Source organism: Dendropsophus ebraccatus, chromosome 5 (genome assembly GCF_027789765.1).
Source record: "Dendropsophus ebraccatus isolate aDenEbr1 chromosome 5, aDenEbr1.pat, whole genome shotgun sequence".
Classification (NCBI taxonomy): domain Eukaryota; kingdom Metazoa; phylum Chordata; class Amphibia; order Anura; family Hylidae; genus Dendropsophus; species Dendropsophus ebraccatus.
In genome coordinates this window covers 24,253,954-24,277,997 of record NC_091458.1, presented here as the reverse complement: position 1 = coordinate 24,277,997, position 24,044 = coordinate 24,253,954, and the positions used below count along the sequence as shown (strand labels likewise).

The window sequence follows — 24,044 nt, the reverse complement described above, 5'->3', positions numbered from 1 at the left end:
ATTGGCTTTTGGCTTCCATTTTTTTGCACACTCTATTGATACTTGTTTTTCACGCCTTCTCCGTAGACAGCACCAGTTTTTAATGTGGGATTTATTTTATGTAATAATGAATTTACTGTGCGCCTAAAAAATGAGATATTTGGGCTACATAAGACTCAACATTTTTTTGTATGTAGAATATCCATAGAAGTAGCCCAGAGCTAGGGCCCTGTTGCTTCTTCTGAAATCAGTTCAGAGACTGTCTGTATTATCCATTCCAGTTCATAAACATAGGAAACATACAATACACATACCTATCTGCTATATCCTACATAATCAGCTGCTAGGATGAAGCAGCAGTACCTTGCATCCCTTTGGCAGCAATGATCTGACTTGTACCAGGTTTCCTGTATCACCCATATTTCAGACACATACCCACTCCTGCCAGCAGGTGGCTAGTGCTACATCTTTCTGTATTATGGGATGTAATATTGAGTTTTAACCACTAGATGTCAGTAGTTGATTAGGTTAAACTGACCATAAGACGTTGCCCAATTTTTTTCTTGTATGTCAAACAGGTCTCATTCACTTTTAAACATCGAAAAAAAAACTTTACATTTATACATTTTTATATCTTGGCTTTACCATGACTTACGTCAACCTTTCTACGTAAAGAAATCTTGAAGAAATTTAAATTTTCCCCATTAAAGCGATATTTGGAACCTTTCATTCTTTTTGGAAAGTGTCTCTATGATGTGTTCTTTCTGTGCTTTTTCTTCAGCTGTACCGCAACCCAAACCTCTATTCAAAGTGCTGGTCTAAAGCTTGTACTGTATGCTAACTAACCATGAAAACTTGACCATCACATGATGCCTCTGGGCTAATCGGGTACAATGGTTCTTTAATTTGCCTTAATTTGCACCCTAAAAAGTCTCATGAGGTGCGGATTAGTCAGACCAATAACAAATGAAAAGATAAGGGGTTAAAGGGGTATTCCGACCTCTAGGAATGTCAACAACCCTAGAACAGTGGAAACTTTCCCACCTTTTTTGAGGGTCTCAGTAGTTGGACCCCCTTTGATCAGCTTGTTATGCCCTGTGCTATGGATAGGAGATAACTTTTGATGCTGTAAATACCCCTTGAATAATAAACTATATATTATATTTTCTGGCTGTAACTTTTTGAAGTCGTGGCATGAGAATTTTTTAGAAACATTGCGGGGCAGAAAGGGTTAAGGTGATGTGAGCTGGAAGTGGATATTGTATGACATGGACCTGCAGGCTGCCGCTCTCTATGAATCATTACTCTAATGCCTGACTTCCTATGCTAATTACAGCAGTACAGTATATCATTACACAGGAGGGGAGAGATCTCTCTATATCCCATGTCCAGACTCTTGCTTAGGTTACATGTTGTGTAAATATATTCTACGATTTCCCCCCCGAGACCGGCAATAAAAGACTTCCCAGTCCTACGATAGTCTTAGATGAAGTAATAAGCGGCACAGGAAGGAGAGTAAAGAAAGGATTACCTACAATTAGACTATAAGTAAGGCCGCGTTCACACCGTGGATGATGTTTTTTTGTTTCCATCCCAAAAAGTGTAATGGAAAGTACAATGGTTAGGTAGGTAACGTCCATATGATGCCAGGACACAATGGGGGAGATTTATCAAACATGGTGTAAAGTGAAACTGGCTCAGTTGCCCCTAGCAACCAATCAGATTCCACCTTTCATTCTCCAAAGAGTCTGTGAGGAATGAAAGGTGGAATCTGATTGGTTGCTAGGGGCAACTGAGCCCGTTTCACTTTACACCATGTTTGATAAATCTTCCCCAAGGTCTCCAGCCCATCACACTGCCCCCGCCATCTTTCTTCTTCCCATAGTGCATCCTGGTGCCATCTCTTTCCCAGGTAAGTGACGCACACCCACCTTCCTGTCCACATGATGTAAAAGAAATTCTCTAGACCATATACCCTATGTAGACACTGTTGGGCGATGGGGTCGGAGGGGTCAGCATGGGCACTGTGACCAATCTGAAGCTACACAGACTCAGGTGGCAATGGCCTGTGTCATCTGACCCCTTCCTATCATAACCAGAAAGAACTTTTTCAGCAGTTTGCTCTACAGCAGCTCCTTTATGGGACAGGACCAGACAGAGTAGCTTTCAGTTCCGACACACATCATTGAGCCTTGGCTGCCCATGTCCCTTTCACCAGTTGTCCTTTCTTTGACCGATTTTGGTGGCCAAGACCTGCTGCTTCGGAGATGCTGTGACCCAGTCGTGTCGCCATCACAGTTTGATCCTTTTTTTTTTTTTACCATAGTTCAGATTCAAGAACTGATTGTTCAGTTGCCTAATTTATCCCAGCCGCCCTTGACAGGTGCCATTTTCATACCGATACTATTCCTCTCTTTGGTTTCCTATGGACTGGCATAAGGATAATGGTTCTTCGTTTGAGGCACTATAGGGGGTGACTATAGCATGTAACTTTTGCAGCCATATAAGAGATTGCAGGGGCTAGGAGAAGATCTCTGTGGCGGACAGCGATCAGTGATCAATAGAGATGAGCATGCTCGAGTTGTTCCGAGCACGAACTTTGGGCATTTGATTAGCGGTGGCTGCTGAACTTGGATAAAGCTCTAAGGCTATGTGGAAATCATTGATCTAGTCATTGGCTGTATCCATGTTTTCCAGACAACCTTAGAGCTTTATCCAAGTTCAGCAGCCACCGCTAATCAAAAGCCGGACGCTCAGGTTCAGATCGACTCGAACCCGAACCCAGTTCGCTCATCTCTAGTGATCAATACATCTCGGAGTAGGATGCTACTTACCCCATCATTGTAGTAAAAGCAGAACTGTAGAGAGTATTCTGCATCTGTTCTGTCAGTGCAAAATCTGTTTTCTTGAACTTAACTGTGCTGGCGTTCTATGGTACACCAATTGTTGTTAAAAAGGACCATAGAACCTTTTACCTCATTTTTGCACACAGATTCAATTGTGGTACACTGGTAGTGAAAAGAGAGTTTTCATCACTCTGTAGACTTTCTAGCATGCCAGTCATGTTTTTACCACTTAGAAAAAGCCATAGCTTCTTCCTACACCTTCATGCACATATAAACACCGGCAGGCATCTGCCACCTAAACGGGATCGTATTTTAACATTTTGTTTGTTTTAAAAAGCATAAAATATCCCCAAATGCAATGTCTTTGTTACCACCAGGTACCATTTGTTTACCCATAGTCGTATATGTTGCCGTACTTTTAGGCTATGTTCACACTACGTAAAATAACAGCCGTTGTCCGTGCCGCAAAACTACGGCCGTTGTTTTGAGGTTCCCTAAAATGACTGCAATGCAATGTAACTACGGCCGTTGAATTCACTCTACGTATCAATTATTTCCGTCCAGTAATACTGCAACAACGGCCGTGGATTTCAATGCGGCCGCGAACGTAAAACTTATATCTGCCGACTTAAACTTGATTTTGATGTAAAAAAAATTCTGAGTGGTTACTCGGGCTGGGCGCAGTATTTAAAGTAAATGACCTGTTTCATCCTGTTTGTAATCATGCTAGGAATCAAAATTAAACAACGTAGTTTCATGACTAGCCCGACGATAGTAATTTCAACGGCCGTTATTTTATGCAGTGTGAACATAGCCTTAACATGAACGAATATTTGGATATACTCTGGGTGGGCTAACAGCATTATAAGGGGGTATTGATAAAGTTCAGGTTTAAATAAACTAGCTTGTTTCAAACTGAAGTTCAGCAAATTAGATGAATTGAACATTAGAAAATTTTGCTCGTTTTTACTACCAGTGTAGACTCTCTAGTTCCAATGTAGACTCGCTAGTCTCTGTGTAGGCTCTCTTGCCTCAGTATTAAACACAAACAAACTATGGGCACAATTTCCATAAAAATAATATAGTTTATTCAAGATTAAGTAAAACAGCAAGAAAATACATAAATGTATTAAAAAAAATTAAAAAGTTACACAGATGACTATACATAATACAAAGTGTGCTCACCAAATGTTTCCAGGGGATATGTACTCTACTAAAAGGTTAATTACAGACGCCTGATACTATCTAGTACAAGCTTCCAGATATATATATATATATCTAGAATCAGTCATCATGTTTCTCTACACTCACCCATGAAATGGTGGCACACAGTGAACGTCCCAATGCACGTTTCGCAATTTGCTTCCTCAGGGAACTCTCTTGCCCCAGTGTAGACTCTCTAGTCTCAGTATAGACTTTCTAGACTTTCGCAATGTAGACTTTCTAGTCCCAGTGTAGACGCTCTAGCCCCAGTGCAGACTCTCTAGTCTTAGTGTAGACTATGCGGTCCCAGTATAGGCTCTCTTGCCCCAGTGTAGACTCTCTGGTACCAGTGTGGACTCTCTAGTCCCAATGTAGATTCTGTAGTTCCAGTTTAGGCTCTCTTGCCTAAGTGTAGACCATCTTTTCCCAGTGTAGACTCTTAAGTTCCAGTGTAGAATCTTTAGTCCCAGTATATACTCTCTAGTTTTAGTATAAACTCTCAAGTCCTAGTGTAGACTCTCTAGTCCCAATGTAGACTCTGAGATCCCAGTGTAGAATCTTTAGTCCCAGTGTATACTCTCTAGTTCCAGTGTAGACTCTCTAGTCCCAATGTAGACTATGAGGTCCCAGTGTAGACTCTCTAGTCCCAATGTAGACTCTCTAGTCCCAATGTAGACTCTCTAGCCCCAGTGTAGACTCTCTAGTCCCAATGTAGACTCTGAGATCCCAGTGTAGAAGCTTAAGTCCCAGTGTATACTCTCTAGTTCCAGTGTAGACTCTCTAGTCCCAATGTAGACTATGAGCTCCCAGTGTATACTCTCTAGTTCCAGTGTAGACTCTCTAGTCCCAATGTAGACTATGAGCTCCCAGTGTAGACTCTCTAGCCCCAGTGTTGACTCTTTAGTCCCAGTGTAGACTTTTACCCACAATGGTCAAAAGGCAAAGAATTTTAAGATTCCAGAAGATTCTTTAGAATGTTGTGACTGGGCGTGAATGTTTTGATTATCTTTCTGATGCTTTGAACCTTTTACATCCTCATTATTCTAATGCAGTGTTGTGGAATTCTGATAATCTGTCACATATCTGATATCTGAGAACATATCCCATAAAAATTCTGGGTCCTGGCTGAGTTATCTGAATTCTGCCTGTTTACAGGGTCGTCCTCACTCACTCTCCATGAAGTCTCCTTCTCCTGTAACCTGCTCCTTCTATTTATAGCTGACGAGGGTTCCAAAAATACTCCTGAATGTGACTTGACATTGCAGGACCTTAAGAAGCAAGAGTGGCCTTGGTGTTGGAAATCGAAGATGCTGCTGGTGATTATATTCCGTCCGGGGTGGATGATTTATGTGCTGCAAATGACTTACATACTATTAAAACTTTTTTTTAAATTAATTATCAGACAGCAAACCAGAGTATAGTAATAGGCAGTAAGAAGGAATAGTGCCCCCTAGGTGTGGAGCGAGGCAAAAAATGTAACATCTACTGCTTAAAGAGGTATTCTGGAGAAAAAGGGTATTACACCGATTTTTTTTCCCTACAAATCAACTTCAAAAATCCCAGATATTCCAGTACTTATCATCTGCTGTATGTTTTGCAGGAAGTGGTGTATTCTTTCCAGTCTTACAAAGTGCTCTCTGCTGCCACCTTTGTCCATGTCAGGAACTGTCCAGAGTAGCAGCAAATCCCCATAGAAAATCTCTCCTGCTCTGGACAGTTCCTGACATGGACAGAGGTGGCAGCAGAGAGCACTGTGTCAGACTGGAAAGAATACACCACTTCCTGCATGACATACAGCAGCTGATACATACTGAAAGACTTGAGATTTTTAAACAGAAATAATTTACAAATCTATACAACTTTCTGAAAACAGTTGACTTGAAAGAAAATAATAATTAGCCAGGATACCCCTTTAAGGGTTATTGCTAAATAGACTCACCTGCCACCAATCCCCTTGACAGTGCTGGTCCTCTTTGTGCTTCCTGCTCTTTATCCCAAAACAAAGGAGATGCCAGCTCAGCCATCTACTGTGGTGACCCGCCTCAGTCATGTATTGGCTGAGCATCATTTCAAATATGTCAGGGTAGAGGACAGCAGGGACTGGCACTGGCGGAGAGGCCAGTGGCAGGTGAGGACAGGAGGTTTTAACAAGAGCTTTAGTTCTTTTTATGCTTTACTTTTGGTATATTTGTATATGTTTTATATTTGTTATCCAGGACTAGAAAAAAACACAAATACTTGCAGAAATAGCGCCACCTCTATCCTGAGGTTGTATGTGGTATTACAACTTAGCTCTTTTCCGTTCAGTGGAATTCACTTACAAAACCCACACCCCAACTGAGGACAAGAGCGGTGCTGTTTCTGGAAGAAAGCGGCCATGCTTTTCTAAGCCTGGACAACCCCTCGAACTCTCATATCTGCCAAGCCAATCTGTTTACAAACTCCTCTGGCTCCAATGACTTATCTCTCCAAGAACAAAAGGATTAGGCCATTAAAATCCAACATGCCTGACCCTTACCTCCTCTAACGTCACCTGTCCAAGAAAATTGAGAGGCTGCCGTATACATTAGATTGGTGGGTTTAGCTGACATTTTTCCAATGTGTATGGGGGTCTTTATTCCGTTCACTAGCACTGCACATGGGGTCACTGCACTACAAGTCTATGCCACCCCCGGATGCGTCCCAGTTCCAGTATCTCACTAACATTTACATCACATTCTATCACTTCGAGATGAAATATAGACACGTCTGTGCGACTAATAGAAGGGGATTAGAACGCAGACATATTTTCTACGGCAAAAAAAAAAAGCGCAAAGCTTCACACAAATTTCCTTCTGCAGGGAGGAGGTCTGTCCCACTCGGGGGGTAGGGGGGTAACTCAATCTGCTCGGCCTCTTCTAAGTATATTAGGTTACCCCTTTATGTGAAACTTAACTACAGAACTACAAAAAGAATGTTTCCCCCACAGGACCTGTAAAGTATGTACGGAGAGGCCATCGCTCTGGTTTAACGCGCTGATGGATGTTGTACCCTACAGTTCAGAGGAAAAAGTTACCGCGAAGGTCGAGATTTAATACAACGTAAGGAGAACCCGATTAACCCTTTCTCTGCTGGATAATATCCTAAGCCCACAGTCATGGTCACAGGCCTTACCTTGCTTTCTGTCATGTTATATCTCAAGGTGTTTCCTATATTGACAGCTAACTAAGCTCAGTAGGAGGAGAAGTTATTTTCTTGATATATGTTCTGTTTGGGCATTTGGACATAAAAACAAAAAAATGAATTATTTCAAATCGTCTGGTTTCAGAAAGTTATATAGAGTTGTAATTTACTTCAATTTAAAAATCGAGAATCTTCCAGTATTTATCAGCTGTTGTATGTCCTGCAGGAAGTGGTGTATTCTTCCCAGTTTGACACACTGCTCTCTGCTGCCACCTCTGTCCATGTCGGGAACTGTCCAGAGCAGGAAAAAATTTCTATGGGGATTTGCTACTGCTCTGGACAGTTTTTGACATGGAAAGACTGGAAAGAATACACTACTTTCTGCAGGGCATACAGCAGCTGATAAGTACTGGAAGACTTGAGATTTTTAAATAGCAGTAAAAAACAAAATTACATACATTTCTGAAACCAGTTAATTTGGAAGAAAAAAAATTCACCGGAGTACAGTGCCGGGCCATGCCACTGGACCTCTGCTTAAAGGGCAATTGGGCCTCCCCTTGCCATGCTACTAACCCCCTTCTCTCTCTCTCACCCTTAGGGACTACAATACTATAAGTACTATATAAGCCACCATCCAGTTGTGCTTTTCTGCGATTTTCACCCAAGGTGACCTATGAGGTCTCTCTTAGACTGGGTGGCAGACACCGCAGGTTCACAACATGGCTGACAGGAAGTGGTCCATCTCATACATCTCTATATATATCTCTTTCCTGTCCCATAACTAAAAGACTCCAGCACAAACAGCTGAGAATATAGGATAGCAGGTCACTGTGGGATTTGCTATAGACTGATGGACGGGGAACCTGAGTGGACTGCTGCAGTGTGGTCTAGCGGGGCCCCTGTGAGACTGTCTGGGGGCCAGAGGGAGAGACCAGGGGATCATTGGTTAGTACTATGAAAGTAGGCCTTAGTGCGATAGCTGGGAAAGAATAGAGAGATAATATCACAGTTTAGGAGTCATTGCCAGGTCAGAGTGGGCACAAGGTTAATCTATAGTCAGTGACTGGCATCACCTTGGTTGTAGATAGTAGCAACCCAGAGACTCACAGTGACATACTGTACCAGGACAGGTGAACGCCAGCAGTCTCTTTGGGTGCAACCTGATGGTGGATCCACTGGAGTATTGCTTGGTCTCCAGACATGATCAAGGACCACGCAGAAGTTGTTGCACTCTCATAGGGGACATTCAGACGTTCCGTAATTGCGCTCCATGCTCCACAAGGAGCCCCCCCCCCCCCCCATACAACCTGTTTCAAGCACATTACTGGATTGGGTCAATGGTTGACACCAACCTTGATGATAGGGAGTGGATATTCCTGCAATGCAGATAAGCAAACCAAAGTGTACTTACCACAGTCTTTTTTAGAGGATCATAAATAGAGGAGCAATGCTTAAAGCCATGCAATGTACTGTATTCTGATACCATTCTCCCTCTGCCACTTGTTCCTTTATGCTGTTGGGTGTTCCCAGCTGCCACAACCACTAATGTATCGCTAACATAATCCCCACCAATGATGAACGAGCCAAGTGAAGTGGCATGAGCCCCATATTCCATGCCGCCTTCTCTATGAATCCCTGTAAATTATATGAGTGTAACCACAACTGTTCTTGTGGTCACAGACACAACTACTGAATCTGATGGTATCTTTAGGCCCAGGGACACGATCTGCCATAAAAGAACATTGGAAAAGAGAAACAGTATGGCTGTGCACTATATGAACAGTATATTCTTGTACATAGTAGCCAGTATTAGGGTATATTCACACGGGCGGGCTCGCAGCGAGATTCTCGCTGCGAGCCCGGCAGGTCCTGGCAGTTCCCATAAACTACATACTTGCTGCGGTCTAAACGACCGCAGCGAGTATGTAATTATACCGCGCTTAACCCCTTCTACTCCCGCCGGCTCCCCCGCTGTAAGCAGCATACATTACCTGTCCTTGCTGCACGGGTCCGGCATCCTGCTCTCCCGCCCGGCCAATCAGTGGCTGCGGCTGGGCAACACACTAATTGGCCGGACGGGAGAGCAGGACGCCGGACCCGTGCAGCGAGGACAGGTAATGTATGCTGCTTACAGCCGGCGGGAGTAGAAGGGGTTAAGCGCGGTATAATTACATACTCGCTGCGGTCGTTTAGACCGCAGCAAGTATGTAGTTTATGGGAACTGACAGGACCTGCCGGGCTCGCAGCGAGAATCTCGCTGCGAGCCCGCCCGTGTGAATATACCCTTATAGTAGTTATATTCTTGTATATAGGAGGCAGTATTATAGTAGTTATATTCCTGTATATAGGAGCAGTATTATAGTAGTTATATTCTTGTACATAGGAGGCAGTATTATAGTAGTTATATTCCTGTACATAGGAGGCAGTATTATAGTAGTTATATTCTTGTATATAGGTGGCAGTATTATAGTAGTTATATTCTTGTATATAGGAGCAGTATTATAGTAGTTATATCCTTGTATATAGGGAGCAGTATTATAGTAGTTATATCCTTGTATATAGGGAGCAGTATTATAGTAGTTATGCGGTTCAGGGAAGAAACAGAGTGCTGCACCTCACACCTATGGCTGATACTAGTGCCCCTAGGCTAAATAAAAAACACATCAGAATTTTGTGTATGAATTGATCAAGCCATACTGCCCCATGTACCTCGTGCCGGTATCTGATACACATGGGTCCCTACACTAAGTCCACACCGTGCCAGTCAGTGGCCACCAACCCCGCAAGCGTGCACAGTCAGGGAACTCCTCCTGGTGAGACCCACATGACCGCAATTAGCAGGAGACACCTGAGTGCACATGGTTTTAATCCCTCCTGTTTTTTTCCCATTCTGTTTGCTGCAGCTATGGCGAGCGCAATACCTTATCCAGACTTGTGCTGCTTGGGGGCGACCTTCTCCGCCGGCGGTGCTGGCCGGGTTCTGGTGTGGTGTTTTTGGGTCTGGTCCTGTGGCATGGGGGTCGCAGGGCCGTCCCATGGCCCCCGTTCCCTGGCTGTGCACGCCTGCGGGGTTGGTGGCCACTGACTGGCACGGTGTGGACTTAGTGTAGGGACCCATGTGTATCAGATACCGGCACGAGGTACATGGGGCAGTATGGCTTGATCAATTCATACACAAAATTCTGATGTGTTTTTTATTTAGCCAAGCGGCACTAGTATCAGCCATGGGTGTGATGTGCAGCACTCTGTTTCTTCCCTGAGCCACATTATAGTAGTTATATTCCTGTATATATGAGCAGTATTATAGTAGTTATATTCTTGTATATACGAGGCAGTATTATAGTAGGTATATTCTTGTATATAGGAGCAGTATTATAGTAGTTATATTCCTGTATATAGGAGCAGTATTATAGTAGTTATATTCTTGTATATAGGGGCAGTATTATAGTAGTTATATTCCTGTATATAGGAGCAGTATTATAGTAGTTATATTCCTGTATATAGGAGCAGTATTATAGTAGTTATATTCTTGTATATAGGAGGCAGTATTATAGTAGTTATATTCCTGTATATAGGAGCAGTAGTATAGTAGTTATATTCTTGTATATAGGGGCAGTATTATAGTAGTTATGGTTCAGGGAAGAAAAAGAGCGCTGCACCTCACACCTATGGCTGATACTAGTACCTCTCGGCTGCATAAAAAACATCAGAATTCTGTATGTGAATTGATCAAGCCACACTGCCCCATGTACCGCGTGCAGGTATCTGATACACATGGGTCCCTACACTAAGTCCACACTGTGCCAGTCAGTGGCCACCAACCCCGCAGGCGTGCACAGTCAGGAAAGGGAGGCCATGGAACGGCCCTGCAACCCCCATGCCACAGGACCAGACCCAAAAATGCCACACCAAAACCCAGCCAGCACCTCCGGCGGAGGAAGCTGACCCCAAACAGCACAAGTCTGGATAAGGTATTACTTTCACCATAGCTATCAGAGATAGAATGGGACAGACAGGAGGGATTAAAACCATGAGCACTCAGGTGTCTCCTGCTAATTGCGGTCATGTGGGTCTCACTAGGAGGAGTGCACAACACAGAGAAAAGAGAGAAACAAAATACGGTTCAGGGAACAAAAAGAGTGCTGCACCTCACACCTATGGCTGATACTAGTACCTCTCGGCTGCATAAAAAACATCAGAACTCTGTATGTGAATTGATCAAGCCACACTGCCCCATGTACCACGTGCAGGTATCTGATACACTTGGGTCCCTACACTAAGTCCACACTGTGCCGGTCAGCGACCACCACCCCCGCAGGCGTGCACAGTCAGGGAAGGGAGGCCATAGAACGGCCCTGCAACCCCCATGCCACAGGACCAGACCCAAAAATGCCACACCAAAACCCAGCCAGCACCACCGGCGGAGGAAGCTGCCCCCAAACAGTACAAGTCTGGATAAGGTTTTGTACTCACCATAGCTATCAAAGATAGACTGGGACAGACAGGAGGGATTAAAACCATGAGCACTCAGGTGTCTCCTGCTAATTGTGGTCATGTGGGTCTCACCAGGAGGAGTGCAATACACGGAGAAAAGAGAGAAACAAAATACGGTTCAGGGAAGAAAAAGAGTGCTGCACCTCACACCTATGGCTGATACTATTATAGTAGTTATATTCTTGTATATAGGAGCAGTATTATAGTATAGTATAGCTTTGCGGGGTTGGCGGTCGCTGAGCGACACGGTGTGGAGTTAGCGTAGGGACCCGTGTGGACCAGAGGACCTGCGCGGTGGTACACGGGGCAATATGGCTTGATCAATTCATATACAGACACTCTGGTGTTGATTTTTAATATAGGCCTAGCGGCATTAGTGTCAGCCATAGATGGGATGTGCAGCGGTTCCATTCTCTCCAGTTCGAGTTTTACAATTCTCCCTCTCTGAACAGCTAGCACTCCTTTATAAGACCCACATGACCAAAATTAGCAGGATATGCCTGTGCTCACATGTCTGGATCCTATGTCTTCCCCATTCTGTGAGAGCAGCAATGGTAAGTGTAATACCATATCCATACTTGTGTCGTTTGGGGGCAGCCTTCCCCGCCGGTGGTGCTGGCTGGGTTTTGGTGGGGCTTTTTGGGTCTGGTCCTGTGACATTGGGGTTGCAGGGCCGTTCCATGGCCTCCCTTCCCTGCACGTGCACGCTTTGCGGGGTTGGCGGTCGCTGACCGACACGGTGTGGAGTTAGCGTAGGGACCCGTGTGGACCAGAGGACCTGCGCGGTGGTACACGGGGCAATATGGCTTGATCAATTCATATACAGACACTCTGGTGTTGATTTTTAATATAGGCCTAGCGGCATTAGTCTCAGCCATAGATGGGATGTGCAGCGGTTCCATTCTCTCCAGTTCGAATTATAGTAGTTATATTCTTGTATATAGGGGGCAGTATTATAGTAGTTATATTCTTATATATAGGAGCAGTATTATAGTAGTTATATTCTTGTATATAGGAGCAGTTTTATAGTAGTTATATTCTTGTTTATAGGAGCAGTATTATAGTAGATATATTCTTGTATATAGGAGCAGTATTATAGTAGTTATATTCTTGTTTATAGGAGCAGTATTATAGTAGTTATATTCTTGTATATAGGAGCAGTATTATAGTAGTTATATTCTTGTACATAGCAGTATTATAGTAGTTATATTCTTGTACATAGGAGCAGTATTATAGTAGTTATATTCTTGTATATATGGGGCAGTACTATAGTAGTTATATTCTTGTGAATAGGAGCAGTATTATAGTAGTTATATTCTTGTATATAGGAGCAGTATTATAGTAGTTATATTCTTGTACATAGGAGCAGTAATATAGTAGTTATATTCTTGTATATAGGGAGCAGTATTATAGTAGTTATCCGACATGAAGATAGAGGAGTGGCTGCACATCACACCTATGGCTGATACTAATGCTGCTAGGCCTATTTTAAAAAACAACTTCAGGATGTTGGAATATGAATTGATCAAGCCATATCGCCCGTGTACCAACGTGCAGGTCTCCTGGTTCACACGGGTCCCTACGCTAACTCGACACCGTATCGGTCAGTGACCGCCACCCCCACAAAGCGTGCACATGCAGGGAAGGGAGGCTATGGAATGGCCCTGCAACCCCGATGTCACAGGACCAGATCCAAAATGCCCCCCCCAAAAAAAGTCCCAGCCAGCACCACCGGCGAGGAAGGCTGCCCCCAAACAACACAAGCATGGATATGGTATTACACTTACCAAAAACTGCTGCAGACAGAATTGGAAAAACATGGAGGACAGAGCACAGGTATATGCTCTGCTGACTTAGGTCACATGGGTCTTTTAAAGGGGAGTGCCAGCTGCCAAGAAAGGGGAGAAAAATACAAAATGCGACATGGAGATAGAGGAGCGGCTGCACATCACACCTATGGCTGATACTAATGCTTTTTTGGGGGGCATTTTGGGTCTGGTCCTGTGACATGGGGGTTGCAGGGCCACTCCATGGCCTCCCTTCCCTGCATGTGCACGCTTTGCGGGGGTGGCTGTCACTGACAGACACGGTGTGGAGTTAGCGTAGGGACCCGTGTGAACCAGGAGACCTGCACATTGGTACACGGGGCGATATGGCTTGATCAATTCATATTCCAACATCCTGAAGTTGGTTTTTTAAAATAGGCTTAGCAGCATTAGTATCAGCCATAGGTGTGATGTGCAGCCACTCCTCTATCTCCATGTCGGATTATAGTAGTTATATTCTTGTAGATATATAGGAGCAGTATTATAGTAGTTATATTCTTGTATATAGGGGCAGTATTATAGTAGTTATATTCTTTTATATAGGAGCAGTATTATAGTAGTTATATTCTTGTACATAGGAGCAGTATTACAGTAGTTTTATTCTTGTATATAGGAGCAGTATTATAGTAGTTATATTCTTGTATATAGGAGCAGTAATATAGTAGTTATATTCTTGTATATAGGAGCAGTATTACAGTAGTTTTATTCTTGTATATAGGAGCAGTATTATAGTAGTTATATTCTTGTATATAGGAGCAGTATTATAGTAGTTATATTCTTATATATAGGAGGTAGTATTATAGTAGTTATATTCTTGTATATAGGGCAGTATTATAGTAGTTATATTCTTGTATATAGGAGGCAGTATTATAGTAGTTATATATGGAGGGAGAGGTGGACGGCACCACACAGGTAACCTGGAATGAGGACTGCAAACAGGTAGCTATCACCGATGAGACAACTAAGCCCGGAGGTGCTCCGCTTACTAACAGGAACACAATGCGATGACACGCTTCTTCCGGTCTACGGAAACAATTGTAGTCTACCTGTAAGACGTGTCCGCTCCACGGACACGTTTTACAGGTAGACTACCTGTTTCTTTATTAATGGGAAATAGTCCCATACTGTAAAACATGAGATCTTCAGATGAAACACAAGATAGTGATACACAACCTAAAAGATTTACCTGGCATTGTAGGATATTTATTGAACATGTGTAATTGTATATCACAAAGGAACTCGTCAACTTTAAGCTGAAAATGTGCTTTATTTTATTTTTTGATAAAAAATTAAATATAAAAGTTTTGTACAGTGATAAATTATAAATTTACAAGACATATCCAATAAAGACATATACAAAATGCAACACCCATAAAAGCAGTGTCTATATCCACAATAGTTCACAAATTCATGTCTAACATGAGTATATTACTTGTACCTGGAAGTTTTGTCAACGTATCACATGATGTTTCGTCAGCAGGTATAGAATGGCCAAAGCGCTTAATATGAGATTATGTTAAAAAAAAAATCAGCATTTTTTCCAGAAATAGCGCCACTCTCTTCTCTGGTCTTTATCTGGTATTACAGCTAAGTCCCATTCAAGAGAATAAGTCTAAGTTGCAATACCAGACGTAGCCTATGGAAGTTTGGCGCTGTTTTTGGAAATATGGAACAGACCTTTTTTTCTAGCCTCATGCAACCCTTGTCAAGGCATCAATCCATATTTCTTCCCCAAAATACACTTCTAAGGCACAAGGATATTGGCTTTTTTTTATTTCACACTGATAAATTCCCACATAGACAATACAACTCCTATATAGAAAATTCTACTTTTTTTCAACAATTGTGTGTCTTATAGCAACCAAATTCACAATGACCACTATTCTTTATGGTTGCTTTAGACAACAGTAGAAAAGTTGCAGTACTGACCCCTCTAAATATTTATGGGCCTATCCCACCAATAGTCCAATATATTTTGGGGGTACCAACCTGAGGTGCTCAACAATGACAAAGCCCAAATCTGGATAAAATTGTCACTTTTTCTTAGCTAATAATCACATAATAGGGATGGTTAATTGTCATGTCATTGGCCAAAACGTCACACATGATCACTAGAGTGAGACTCCTTTGGAACTTTTGCAGCGCTGGTGTCCACTAGAGAACAATGTCACCCTCATATCTCCAACCAGTGACTCTACAGATGTCGCAAAACTACATAGTAGTGGCTTACTCTCTCTCTTTTGACATCTATTGTAGGGCCCCCCAGTACTAACAGGGTTCCAGCTATAGCAGCTAGCATCTAGCACACCATAAAATTGTTAATGTGGTGGTCAACATGCTAAAAATTCTACAGTCTTCTACGGTAAGCTATGAAGAGTGTGGTCGTAACAGGTTAACGTATGTAAGAAATTGCATAGTTCTTTACCCAGTGTCCTTGAGGGTCATGAAAGTAAGCACCTGTTCACTAGATAGCAAAAGTGGCCGCCATTTTACGGGCTGACAGCTGGTGAGAATGCAGCTTATGAAATCAATAGGAGCTAGTGACATCAGCAAGGCACACGGTACATAAATCTATAAATGTGCCTTTGGCCTTGATGACATCATTATGTGCCAGTGACCTCCGCTGATAAAATGGCCACCACTATTTTTGCCACATGCCTGACATTAGTACAGCAGCAGATCTCAGGAATGCTATCTATATAGGAGTTGTAATGTTCCATATGCTAATACTTTTTTTTTCTATTTTACTGTTTAACTCACAAAGGCACCACACATATACTATTTCTATATACAGAGAAAATAGTGCATTGTTTCTCGTTCCTTTTCAATCCATATGAGCCTATTCGGTTTGTGTATATATATTTTTATAGTTTTAGTGCATTATGAACTAAACACAATAATTCCACAGACTTTCTGTCTTTTAGACCCTTAAAGTATGAGAAAAAGTAGTATGAGTTTGGGGAATCAGACTACGACTACAGTGCCATGTCCCTAGTCAATGTGTCTAAACGTTGGCACCCAACTTTTTGGATTATTTTCTCTTGATACTATCATCGGTAAATTGACTTCTGCAGTGGTCTAATTCATATCTATGGTCTACAAACTTATGTTCTTCTTTGCCCATAATGCACCACCAGATCTGGAGATTCAACTTTCCTGTATTTGGCGATTGGCTAGATTAGGCAGTAACACACACAATGTGAAAATATTTCAGTTTGTAAGGCACCATCGAGTAAAAGGCTTAATAGATTTTCCAGTGTTCAGTGGCTTCACTCTTTCCATCAGACATATAAGGATACACCATGGGCAGTGTTTTCTCAGTGGGGCAATGGGGTCAAACAATGGAAAAGCGATGGGATAAAATGTGCCTTGCGCCTTAGCTCTGCTCGGTAGTGATGTCCCTTAATCTCGGAAGCAGCCTTCCAGTCGTGTACAAGATATAAGACTTTACCACAATGTAACCTATAAAAAAATTTGTTTGGATAGTTTTTTGTTTGTTTTTAAATATAAAAAAGCCATAAAATGGCAAATGAGTGACAAAACACCTAGAGCTAGCAAACAAGGTCGAGTTTAGCTCTTTGTTTCCTGAGGTCATTTGCATTTCCCACTTGGATAACCTTTAGTTCTGGGACAAAGAACTGGATGAATCCAAACTTTGCCATCTCTGGGGCGCCATTACTTAGTAGAATGAACATCCCATAGAGGTCTATAGAGTTCTCTCCAAGGTTGAAAGTCCTATTTCTCCAAGTACTATAGGGGAATTCAATGTAGGATGTTGTTCACCTTGATTTGATGAAGCCCAACCTCAAGCTATACCACAGTCTCATTCCCTTTTCCTGGCTTAACCCAAGCGTCCGCCCTTTTCTTCCTTTTTACTTTTCCTGAGTTTACTAATCGGTTAGAACACTTTTGCCACGTATGTAGCGTCTTGGCTGACCAGATCCACATTCCAGATGTAATGCCCACCAGCAGAGACATAAATATCTTGAGCATCTCCACTGCCATGTTGGAGTCATCAGCTGTGTAACGGAAAACTGTCCAATTGGAGATTTCATAAAAGTAGCAAGCTATGACGCACGTGGCTGGCACCGTGTACAAGACTGAGAAGACTCCTATTTTTACCATCAGTCTCTCCAATTTGTCAGTTTTTGTCCCATCTTTTTGAAGATTTGACCTAATCTTAAACAAGGCCACAAGGCCAGCAGCGATAAATAAAGTCCCAATCACCAAGTAGGTAAAAAGTGGAGCAACAACAAAGCCGGTGAGGGCATCGATGTTTTGATTTCCGACATAGCATAGCCCGGTCAACTCATCAGCATCTACAAGCCTCATGATCAATATAACAATGGTTTTCACAGCTGGAATAGCCCAAGCAGCGATGTGGAAATAGGAACTGTGCATTTCAATGGCTTCATGGCCCCATTTGAGACCAGCAGCGAGAAACCAGGTCAATGTGAGAATAACCCACCAGATGGAGCTAGCCATCCCAAAAAAGTACATCAGCAAGAAAATAATAGCACATCCTGTGTTCTTCAGCCCTTCCTGAATGAGGACAGGTTCTGCCGCCTCTTCAAAATCACAGGATATTCTTTCACGACCCACTGTTAACCTTACAATGTAAGCAATGCTATAAATATTATAACACATGCTTAGGAAGATGATGGGTCTCTCAGGGTAGGAGAACCTGGACGAGTCAATCAAAAATGTAAGGACAGTAAAAGCAGTGGATATGAAGCATAAACTGGCCCATACGGTCATCCATATATCGGTGAATTCCTTAGACAGACGACTATAGAGTCCTGCATCATAGCCACACTTCAAGACACAAGACATGCTTCTTTTCACCCAAGTGTACTGATCTGCACTTGGTCCAAAGGCGGTGCAGTCTTCTCCAGGCTGCAAAGACGTCTTGCCATGCCCTGGTGGGACCTCTTCATCTCCGGGACCCTCCATACACATGTGATTCTGGTCATTCTGAGGGGGAAATTTGCTGCAGTTTAAACCTTCTGGCCAAGTAAATCCAAATTCCTTAAGGACCGGCTCACACCTTTTCTTGACCGAAAGACACATTCCACCGCAGGGACCAATTGGGATATTAATCTTCTCAGTGCACATAGGGACATACACAGAACAGAGGAAAAACTGAAAGCAAAAAAGAAAATTTAATTAGAATTTGAAATTTAGAATTTAAAATTTAAAAATTCTCTGAATTTTTTTTTTAAATGGTTTTAAATACGTAGGCCAAAAATTCACAACATTTCAGAAACAAAAAAATTCCAAAACTTTTTAACAGTAACACCATCTGGCACCATTTTTTTATGTTTTTTGGGACGGTAACATTTTGTTTGGCAAAGTCAAATATCCCTCTCTTTTCCTTTAAGGAGCACGATCCAGTTAAAAGGAAGGGGGGGGGGGCGCCCTGTGGGTTTAGAAATGTAATACAAGGACTAATGTAAACGAAATACTTTACTAATCAAGTTGGAGGTAAACACTACTAAGAGCTCCTCAGAAACAATGATTTATTTTATATTCCTGGGCGACCTTTCAACTGCAACCACTTCCCTCCCCTCCATCCCATAGGCCTGTGTTCTGTGTAATCCCCGGCATCATAAACTGTTTGCTTTTGTTTGATTAAGTGCTGTGAATTATCATGTTCTTATCAGCAATCTTCCCACCTGGGATCAGTAAGCAGTCTCCATCTGGAAGCTTTTCAACTGTCTCTGTTCCTTCAACTCTCAATACACACATTATTTCCCTCTCGCTAAGCAAATATTGCAGCAGTCTCAACATGGCTAGGGCTAGACAATGACACTGGATGTGAACTGAATCGGGGCACCTAAAAATGGGCAACAGTTGTCTGCCAATAACGTTGTTTGCCCAATACTTAAAAACTAGCAACCAAGGTGGCCATACACTTTTAATATCTGTTAGCTCTCCCGATCTCCCAATGTGCATCAAGATTTGACCTGGCCAAGCATTCATGTGTTCCCAATGGATAGAAGAGGTATAAGCCGCTGCGAGGCTCCTCTGAGAGTGGCTTACCTCTCTGAGAACAAAAGGGTTGGACAGTTGAAATCCAACATGCCCAACCATTTTCACCACTGGCATTAGGGAAAAGTTGGAAAGCTTCCATACACTTTAAACAGTTGGTCAGTCCTACCACGGATGTCAGGGTGGCCTACTTTGGACTAAAGTGTATCTGGGGCACACCTCTTTACCTATCTTAAAAAATGTAGCTGTAAATTGGTCCCTAGGGGTAAGTGTTCTATGTTTTGGTGCTTTTTATAAATGTGGCCTACTGGTTATTCAATGCAGCACAAAAACCCCTAGAATGGTTAGACTACAATATTATCTCTACGGCTTTGTTCCCACTTACATAGCAGGGAAGGGTATCCATCTCATAATCATGATTAATCATTGTTTGCGGTCATCTATATTACAAGACAGCCACTGGTTATTCAATCATTCCACATGAACTCTAGGCCATAGAATTTTAATAGCTGTCGGCCAAACATATGTTCAGCAGCTATCTCTCTTATTAAGTGCTATCTCTCCACCCTGGCCAAAAGTCCTTGTGTTCTGAATGGGGAAAGGGGAGGTCGGTGGCTGCCATTCACCTCTAGTAGCATCCCAACTCTTCTCTCCCCCAATATCATATGTCGGGGAGAGTCGGTTGGCATCCACATACATTAGAAAGTTAGCCAGTCCTGCCAAAAATTGTGGGGTCAGCCAGCTATTGACTTAGGTGTATGGGCGCCTGGACATTGACAAAAAAACTACAATTCTTAGGTTCCAGCCTTAATGGGCATTTTAATTGCTGTTTTTGTTAAGCGGTTGTACCTTGAAGTTACCATGGACATTTCAATACCAATATCAAGCATGTATACCAATAATGGGAGCCTGTATCATCACTGGTCAGAGATTTAGAATGTAGCAACATTTCTACAAAGATGTCCACTATAGATAAAAATTCCAAAAAAATTAAATGAGTGGAACATTTGCCAAGTCTTTTTGAGTCTAGGGACACTTTTTTTTTTACCTAGAAGTTTTTCGGCAGTGTCTCACTTTACTGTCCCTCTTTCCAGTCTCAGTACTCACTCTCTCCATTTTCTTTAAGTAATTATCACAGAAATCTCACTAATGGGGAATTCAATCTGCCCCAGGTTTTTTTTAACAAGCTCAAATTAGCAGGGATTCTACTCAGACTCCCGCAAGAGGAGGGAAAAAAATGACAAGTAAATGGATCAGCCCTCACATTCCTGTCATGCAGCTTGTCACTCTCACAAAGACCTAAAATCCTTATATCAACAATGTGTGTGCAAAGTGTCAAAGAGACGATCTGCTCGTGGGGAGCATTCCACCAACTCTGTGCCAACAAGCATCTCAAAAACCGCCAAAGACGCAAGCCATGTCAGCCAAAAAAGCAAATATAAAGGGTTCTACACAACTCTCATAAGAGTCCCACGCGGTACAGCCAAACCTGGGTGCTTAAATACTCTGAGCTCATCAAAACTTTACAGATGCAGAATCTCAGTGGATATCTCCAAAATTGCCGCCAAAAATCTGGAGAAAATTTATCACTAGTAGTAGCTCTCATTTCTACTTTTAAAAAACTTTCCAAAAAACTGTACCAAACTCTCTATTATTTTATTATCTGCTGATCCAGTGTGGCAACCAACTCCGTTACAGTACTCATAGTCACCCAACATCCTACAGACCCTAGGTGGCACATAGATATACTTTGTTTGGTCTAGAGTTTTGAAATTATTTTTGTCAGTCAAAGTTTTCTTCTATTTAGGATAGGATATTACTATCCAGGGTACAGAGGCAGAAATTGCCCCTGGGCTCTGAAGCCTGAAAGGGCCAAATTGCCTCTTTGCCACATAAGGAGACACCAGAATGGCACATAGTAGGCTGGGGGCCCTACAACATTGCCTTGGGGCCCAGAGCCTCAAGTTAAGGGGTGTAGATAAAAAGGGCATGCAAAACCTATACAAAATATTAGAGTCCTGTTATATTGGGCAAGTGTCATCCAAACAGGCCAATATTATCCTATGCAATAGGCCCAACGATCAGCCAACGATGTTTAGACTACCTAAATGGGCCAGTAATGGGTGACAACCCCAAGGACCTTTCAATGGCTGCTAATAGTGGTTCTCATCTACACAACAAAAACAGCCAAATACGTGATTACATCTCAACATGAACTCAGGAATTGATATTTATGGATAATTTTTAAGGGGGAAATGTCCTATTGAAGTGTTCACCTTTAGGGGCAATATGGAAAAAGGGGGAAGCAGACAAGGGGAATCAACATCCTCAGTACTCTGCACAATATAGGTGTCAGATACAGCTGAAGAGAGGTGATGCCTTGATGGCCCCTATGGGCACTAATATAAATGATGCTGACAGCACCCAAGAGAACAAGTGTTGGGAAATTTTATTGCCCATTTTTTAACCCCCTCCCATTACTCAAATTGCAAATTGGTGTACTTTAGGCAATTTCGTTAAATACAATCCCCTAATAGACAACCTTTTTGACCCTTATGGGGCTTTCACACTGGTACATCAGACATACAATAGGCATGTTACAACTTCTTCTCTGTGCAACCATATCTAGCAATTAACTGATGAGGATGATGGTAACAATGACATTACCATACACAGCTTCTTTCTTTACTATTCTAATGGGCACTAACAACACTGGCCATTACATGACTTGCATTAATAGACATGGAAATTTACCCGAAACTTTTTTCTTTTCTATAAAATAAATCTCCCATTGCTTTTGTATATTTACTATAAACACCGTCACACAAAGAAGTCCATGCATTCATTTACAGGAGTAATGTGGAAACCATAGGCCTGGGCTGCTCTGCATTTACATTATTAAGGTATGTAAATCCAGCCCTCCTCTCAATCACTAGAGGCAATAAAATACTTGCATTGCCCTTAAGGGAACCATGATCCACATGTGATAAGACCATCTGCATCTATCTTCCAGCTGGGATGGTCACTTTTCACATGACTTCTCAACTGTTTAAAAAAGCTTAACAAAAGTTGACTTTCAAACTTTTCTATAGTTCTTAAAAGTAAAAGAAACGTCAAAGCATGGTTCTACTACACTAGGTCAAAGACTACGTGCATCTGAAAGGGTGAAAGCGGTCAGACTAGGTAAACTTCAAGACATAAAGTTAATAATTAACAAAAAAAACACTCTATCTTACAAACTTCTAGGTATTTTTGTCAAAATGACTCATGGGTATAATAAAAAATAAAAATTCCAAGGTGTCGTCAATCAATGCAATGTGAGATCGTATAGAGGAAGCAAAGCTGGATTTGTCACTTGTTTCTTGCTAGCCACGAGGTCAGAAACTTTACAATGTTTACCGACATGGGGGGGGGGGGGCACCGTTACAAATTCAACTCTGCTACATCTGCAACTAAACAAGAATGACTAGGAGACTAGTTTTTGTGACTTTTAGACTATTTGTAGACAAAACCAGAAATTGGTCCAGAACAGAGAAAAAGTTTTTACTCTGAGTTGGTTCCATTCCTGATTTTGGCCAAAATACACAGCCTTATGGATTTTCGAAGGTATGACGTGTCTTCTAGTTGACCCCGCTGGACACCTACATGGTTTCTCGATTAGTCAACTGAGATGACGTTTTATAAATTTAATTTAGTTGGATGGTCTCCTACACCTGGATTAACCTACCCACCTGTAGCTGGCTGGAGCATCCATACTGTATGAGAGGGGTGAACGTGGTCAGCTGAAGTTCTGCATCCGACTGCAGTTCATGCCCAACCAGATTGGGCATCTTAGTAACATTGTAACCAAGGTTCTGACACATGGAAATCCTGATGGGGTCACATCGCCTTTCCTCTTCATCACCAAAGGAGTAGACTTCCCCTGCCAAGCAGTACAGGATAGGCAGATACAATAAGACAGACCAAAGCTTGGATTTGACCCCCATTTTCCTTAAAATTCCCAAAAATTAGATCCTCATGTGAAAAAGAAAAAAACAGGTCCGAAGAACTCAAAGTCTGGGAGAAAAAGTAAAGCTGAAAAAAAGTTTGCAGTAACTTTTTTTTTTGTTTGTTTCCTTTGTATTCCTTCTTGCAGAGATTGTTGCAATCCGGCAGTGTGCTCGCGAGCTGTGGACGTGATATTGTATCAGATCGAAAAGTTATAGGGCAAAAATGACATTGTCAGAAAGATGTGTGGCCGGAGGCGGCTGGCAGCACTCACTCCCTGGCTGGATCACTGGCTCATCTAACCAGCTCTGGGCTCTGCTCTGTGTTTCTAACTGTACTGAGAGAGGAGGAGGCTAGAGAAGAGGGAGGGATGATGAGGAGGCTACAACTTCCATACAGGCAGGTTCTCATGTTTCCTCCACTCTATTCAGTTCACCCTGCACTGTTTTATTAACCCTCTCTATGCTGGGCTGACCCAAGGCAGTAAAAGGGAGGAAACCCTCCCCACTTTGTCTCCAGTTTGACCTCAAGGGTTAATGAGTCTTCCTCTGGTGAT

General features: G+C 42.4%; 1 protein-coding gene across 1 annotated transcript; it reads right to left on the bottom strand.

Annotated features, from left to right (window-relative positions):
- Positions 1-14,779: 14,779 nt before the first annotated feature.
- On the bottom strand, positions 14,780-23,795 carry FZD4 (frizzled class receptor 4). Its single transcript, XM_069969671.1, has 2 exons — positions 23,233-23,795; positions 14,780-18,652 (listed from the first exon to the last, which is right to left on the bottom strand). Exons 1-2 carry the CDS (start codon positions 23,485-23,487, stop codon positions 17,321-17,323), a joined length of 1,587 nt encoding a protein of 528 aa, XP_069825772.1. The 5' UTR covers positions 23,488-23,795; the 3' UTR covers positions 14,780-17,320.
- Between the last annotated feature and the right edge of the window lie 249 nt (positions 23,796-24,044).